This window comes from Gastrolobium bilobum, unplaced genomic scaffold (assembly GCF_033153095.1).
Source record: "Gastrolobium bilobum isolate Gb01-03AN ecotype WA unplaced genomic scaffold, APGP_CSIRO_Gbil_v1 utg15030, whole genome shotgun sequence".
NCBI lineage: Eukaryota > Viridiplantae > Streptophyta > Magnoliopsida > Fabales > Fabaceae > Gastrolobium > Gastrolobium bilobum.
In genome coordinates this window covers 190,332-196,505 of record NW_026897079.1, presented here as the reverse complement: position 1 = coordinate 196,505, position 6,174 = coordinate 190,332, and the positions used below count along the sequence as shown (strand labels likewise).

Sequence of the window (6,174 nt, the reverse complement as noted above, 5' to 3'; positions counted from 1 at the left end):
CAAATTCTCACAATTCAGCTCAACTCAACTCTCTTTTCTGATTATTTTTCTGAATTATCAACTGGGCCAACATAAAGGATTGGGCCTCGTACCCAACGTGCAGCTGCATCCAAGTCCAACTAGTGCCATTGTGCATAAAGAATTAAAAAATAATAATAATATATTTGGGTTCCTCATTTCTGCTGTCACTGCTGATAAAAAACTTGCAGCAAACATATTTACATAAAATATGGAGCGGATCCTGAAATTAAAAAATAAAATAAAAAATTCCAAGATACAGAACCGGATCGTAGTGGAAGTAAGTGTTGCTGCAAATTTTCTGATCTGCAGCAACAGGAGAGCTATTAAAACCAATATATTTTGTGTAGTTGTAATTTCATTTTAATCCCTCCCTATTAGACGGATGGCAATTTTAAACCCGATCTATTGACATGATACGATTTGTATCGTGTTTGTATTGGTAAAAATTGACACAAAATTAAGTTGTATTAATCTTATTATTTGTGTCATATCGTATTATCTTGTGTCATGTCAATACGCATAATAAATAACACACTCTGAGTTTGACAAGTTATTTGTTCGTGTCATGCCATGTTAACTCGTATAACAAACAACACGCTTTGAGATTAGTGGGTTATTCGTGTCAGCCGCAAAATAAGTGAGTTATGTTTGTGTCAAAGATTTTGACTCATTTCTGAATTCATGTCGTGTTCATGTTAAATTCTTGTCATTCGTAACCCAAATGGCCACCACTACTCCTAATTAAGTATACAAATATTTTTATTTTGGGTAAATAAAACTTTATTAAGGGTGAGCCATGAGATAGCGATAAGATTGTTTTTTGTGATCGAAAGATTACGAGTTTGAGTTTAAAAATAGTTTCTTTGCAAAAGAACGAGAATAACATTGCATACAATCAACTTTCATCCCAATCCTCGCAAGTCGTCGGAGACTCAGAGGGCATTATACAATGGAAGGTTAAATATTTGAAAGTTTGTAATGAAAAAAGGGTATTGCAATAAAACATTAGTTACTCTAATAATATAGCATCTTTTATGGAAAAATAACTATACTATTATTTTTTTAGTGGCTCGTCTTGTATTATTAAATATAAGTTTTTTTTTTTTGTATATATTATTAAATATAAGTTTAGCATTCGGTTAAAAGTGGATTTCAAATTTCAAATGGAATATACGAGTGTAATCTCGAGATTATAAAACGAACTGAGATGTGATGGTGCCTATAAAATGAAAACTTGTTCAGTTTGTGTGACTGACATGCATATGTGCTTATGATTGTTGATACTCCACCTCTGCATGTGTTTTGAAACTGATAACTGTGCTTTGGCAACAGATGGTATTAACTATCAGCTCATGAGGCAAAACTCTAAGGATCATTGTATTGTAGGACTGAACCAACCAAATATGTTCTTTTGGCCATGTGAACGACTTGACATAACGCAGTCAATTCGTAAAATGGGGAAAGTTTGTACATCGAATTTATTCTTAATTGATTTACGTTAAAAAATAATAATAATCTGATGAGTGATTAGTGTGTCCCTGGCGCAAAATCATAATTCTACATTGGAAGAACAAGAACCAGACAACAAAAAGCATGAGGCAAAGTTGTTCAAATCGCAGTGTAGTTGATCTTTCAGGTCTATCAGGAGACAATCAGGAATTACTAGGACTTGTTTCCCTCAATAAAATTACCAATTTTCTCATCTATTCTTACACTGCTATTCAAATATTTCTTTTCCCTTTTTCCTATGAAAAGTGAAAAAAGGTATCACACGCTGCTATTTTTTGTTTTGAAGCACTTGGTTGACTGGTCTAAAAATAAAGACAATGCTTCGGTCAAAGATGCGTTGCTATAAATCTGCAATTTCACCAATGATGAAAAGCGCTCATTTGACTGATACCTTTTCCCCCCCTCCTTTTGCCGAATTGTTGGGTATGTTAAAACAAGCAGGGAGAGTGAGAGAAAACAAAAAAGATGTCGGATACAACATGAGGACCTTTTCTGAAACATGTTTGAAAAACTCCTCATTAAACAATAGCTCCCACCCACCCCCCACCTTTTTTTGGCCCTCTCTTTCACTTGGTGATGAAAGCAGAGAGAGAGAGAGCTAGTAATTGAGTCTATATTTCTACCATGGTTTGCTGTTTATTCAGAAATTGGAGTAAATAATCATTGACAACAATGACAATACTAGCAGAAAGGAATGAGCTTCTTCTGAGAGTCACATTAGTGAATGTGTAACACTTTAACAAATTGCCACTTTTGTTCTATGTTGGCAGTGAATCAGATATACAGATGTCCCCCCTACATAGTGGGCATACCCTGTGTATAATATAAAAAAGTTAGTGATATACATTTGTAAGCACCTCTAACACATGTTGAGTTAGGTGTAAAGCTACAAACAACACATTTATAGAATACAGCAGTAAATTGGCAGGAATATATGTAGTAATAGGCAATTTTTTATAAATTTGAAGTTTTTAACCATAGTTAACCAGAAGAATACACCCAAATCTCGATTCCCACATACCTGTGAATCTCCTTCAGCCACTTGTCTACACATGTTCTATGAAATTCATGATGACAAGGCAGTACTCGCATGCTGTCTCCATCCTCATACTCCACAAGGCATATATAGCATCTGTGAAATTAAAGTATTAGCAAAGGTGAAAAACAGATTATTAAAATTCAATATTAGTGAAATACCTAAACTAGTCTAAAGTTTGACAGTACTAATAATAAATTTATCAACAAAAAAAAATGTACATTAGCATACTAAGTAAAAAAAAAAAAAAAAGGGTAAGAGAAGGCCCCACTCCATGGTAAAAAAAATAAGAGTCATGAGAATCTAAACAAAGACGTACGTATAAACCATACCTCAAATCCACGAATAGTTAAAGCTATATTTTTTTATGCTAATGACAACAATAACAACAGGATATGGAAGTGGGAGGTAAACTTTCACAGTATCTGGCATCAGTTGGCATTTTCATGTCATCATGTAAAACATTATAACATCCAAAAATGCATATTGTGATCCAAGCCAGTGGCCTCCTAAGACATGACTACATATTATTGATCACTGTTTGCACTCTCCTTTTTAATTTTTGTTTTGGAAAAGTTGCACACTATGTAAATTTTATGTGACATGTTACTAAAAAGAGATGAAAGAAAAAAAAATATTAAAGAAAAGGAAAAGAAAAAATTCTATGATGGCATTTTGAAAAATGAACACCAAGTGATGAGTAAGCCTGAATACTTACTGTACAGGTTCTTCTTGATGTTTGTGCAACTTTGTGTATAATTTCACAGGCAAGGATTCCACAACTTCAATAGGTGCAGGAACAGATCCAATAGAAGAGACAGAAGGGCGGGAAGATAAAACCACAGATTGCTGATGAATTTCATCCAGAACCTAATTAAAATATGTACAAATATTCAACTTGTATCAATATATAATGATGGCCACCAGAATAGCTAACAGCACACTAAAATTACCTCAAATAAGGCTTCAGCTAGCATAACAATTCTTGATATGCTAGCTCTAGCATTGGTATCATCATTTGTATTGGTATCACGACTAATGATTCGGCATGTACAACGACCATTTCTATGTTGACCGGACAAGATACACGATCTGTCATGTCCAGAAAGATTTTCAAACCGGCTTCCCAATCGCTGAAGAGCGCGAACCTAAACCATTTTAAATGTAGATCATTAACTTCGAATAAAATCCAGGGCACGGGGAAGTAGGTCATGTACAGATGTTTCCATAGAACTAATGCCAAGTCTTAGTGGTTATTTTTTATTTATTTTTTCGAAGTTTCATAATTTTATGATTTATGCCAATATCAAACCCATTACTTTTGCTACATGTGGGTGTGCCACATTTACTGATTACAAGCACAACATTTTGTCTATGTTCTTTTTTTCTTCTTCTACTATAATAAGGCTATGCTTTTTGCTTGGTAAGTGGTAACATATTATCAAACCATCACTTGTTACTGAAAATTCAAAAATTCCACAAACCTGGGATCGTATTCTTCTTCTCCGTTCAAGGAAATTCGACCTATGTTCCAGTAGATCCTGATACCTAGTTTCTCTTGATCTTGAAGTCTCAAGCTCATAGTCTTGGTTGCTAAACATGGAGCTAGACATACTGGGTAGAGGAGATCCAGATGTAGAAGGAGAATTTACAGCATTACGACCAGATGGTAACACTCTTGTATCTCTCTCCCATACTTGTCTTCCATTATCCTGATTAGCATCTCTCACTTCTCTCTCCTGTTGCAGAGGGCAAAAGGTGAAGTCGGATATTGTTGATCGGCGGAGAACTCTGTCTCGAAGCCTTCCAACACTTAAAGTTCTGCTAAAACTAACATTAGGTTCAACAGGTTCTCGAGCTCCATTTCGTCTATCAGTATGTCTAGTCTCAAGATTTTCTGTCTCATTATGAATTCTTCGAGGAAAAAAGCTCATATCCGGCACTTCTCTTGAACCATCTCCATTTCCATCCACATCCTGGATAGGAGAAAGTGTGGGACTGCTCTGCAAGTTGCCATGAAAACCCAATGCTGAGGTATTAGAACTTAAATTATTAGAAGCATCTTCATGATACTGTATAGGCACTCGACTAACAAAAGATGCATTAATCACGTCACTATGTTGTGGAGTTTCATTTCTATTAATCAAGCTGTCAGGAGGCCCTGAGTGCAGATTGAGCTCATCTTCATTGTTAAATATTGAGAGGCTTGCAGAAGAAGCAGGGCAAGGCCTAGATGACCCCAAACTGGTGGTTCTGCTAAGTCTGAAGCTTATATTACCAGGAATGAGGCTAAAGCGAGAAAGGAATCGACTTGAAGGGTTCAAGGACTGAGTTGAAGAAGTATGGGCCGAGCTGCTACCAGTTCTGGATGCAGTGTGATCCCAGTCATCAAGGTCAATGTTAGAAGGCATACAAGGAATTTCATCCGATTTATCAGATTTCAACTTTCTAAAAGATTCTGTTTTCACTTCATCTGAGTCTATTTCATTGCCACTGGTGTACGTAGCATCACTTCCATTTACTTTATTCTGATCACAAACCTAAAGCATGAGTTGCAAACTACAGTTAGGCAGTTAGTACCACAAAACTTTGACCAATTAACCAAAAATGTTACGAATACATGATAGTTATACTGAAACAAACAAATTGGAACGAGAAACTATTACATTATATTATTTTGAAAAATTACCTGAAAGGCATCTAATAATTTAAAAATCAAAAAAGACCCGTTAGGACGATGAGGGTAACAATCAATAGGACAGAGGCATAGAGCCAAAAAGTTCTGAATTCTGATACAGTAAGACACCAAATTTATAAAACTTGCATGTTGTAACAGGAAACCAAAGTATTAGCAGTTGCCTTATTGTATAAAATAATATTTGCATTTTTCTATAATAGCTTATTAAGTTACATCATTTCCTTCTTAAGCATCAGTACATTACAGGGCAAGAAATATCCACAAAAGTGATAAATGTCAAAGTATGAAATCAAACAAAACCAATAACTTTCATTTTCCTTATCATATACTTTATTATTATAAATGTATAGACACCAAACAGTAGTGCAATAAACTCCTAGTAAGCAACTCCTTTGTAGTGCGAGTAGTGAGATTGAACACTATGTTCTAAATCAAATCCATTTAAAAGTAACTGGAAATTTAATGAATAGCACTACCCCATGCATATAAGGGGAAAATATGTCTTACATACTTGATTAAAAAAAAAACGGATAAACTGAATAAAAATATTGAAAAATGATTATCCTTTAAAATCTAATTCATCTAACAGTGAACAGAGCCAGAAAACAAGTAATTTCTGAATCATTAGCAGTGTAATCCTACTAGCACGCTCCATTTTACAATCAAAATCCAATTCAACAGAAGCATATTAGTTTTCAAGATGAGCTAAAGAAGCGAGAAAAAAAAAATGACATTGTGAAAATTTCCGAATAATATAGTGAGTTACCTCGTCGTCGTCATTATCAGTGTCACGAGATCCAGACGTTGTTCCTAGACAATAAGATGGGAAACCTCTATGGCCCCTAGATCGACCCTTTCGAAAACTGCCACTGCAAGATGAAGAAGTGCCTTTGCTGCTACTGGACCCCAT

At 35.0% G+C, this 6,174-nt stretch overlaps 1 protein-coding gene across 2 annotated transcripts; it reads right to left on the bottom strand.

The window, feature by feature from the left end:
* Nucleotides 1–2,152: 2,152 nt before the first annotated feature.
* Nucleotides 2,153–6,174, bottom strand: LOC133303931 (uncharacterized). Of its 2 annotated transcripts, XM_061503906.1 has the most exons (6): nt 6,031–6,174; nt 4,051–5,106; nt 3,520–3,714; nt 3,285–3,436; nt 2,552–2,662; nt 2,153–2,343 (listed from the first exon to the last, which is right to left on the bottom strand). In XM_061503906.1, the coding sequence occupies exons 1-6, from the start codon at nt 6,172–6,174 to the stop codon at nt 2,289–2,291; spliced, it is 1,713 nt and encodes a 570-aa protein (XP_061359890.1). In that variant the 3' UTR covers nt 2,153–2,288. The 2 variants fall into 2 exon arrangements, with proteins under 2 accessions (XP_061359890.1, XP_061359891.1); XM_061503907.1 differs by lacking the exon at nt 6,031–6,174 and having other exon boundaries at nt 3,285–3,415; nt 4,051–5,015.

Coding starts and splice junctions, on each gene's coding strand:
- LOC133303931 (XM_061503906.1), bottom strand. CDS start 6,174: ATGGGGTCCAGTAGCAGCAAAGGCACTTCTTCATCTTGCAGTGGCAGT. Junction 2,663..3,284: donor CATCAAGAAGAACCTGTACA/GTAAGTATTCAG, acceptor TTAATTTCACAG/ATGCTATATATGCCTTGTGG. Junction 2,344..2,551: donor TGGCTGAAGGAGATTCACAG/GTATGTGGGAAT, acceptor TATTATACACAG/GGTATGCCCACTATGTAGGG.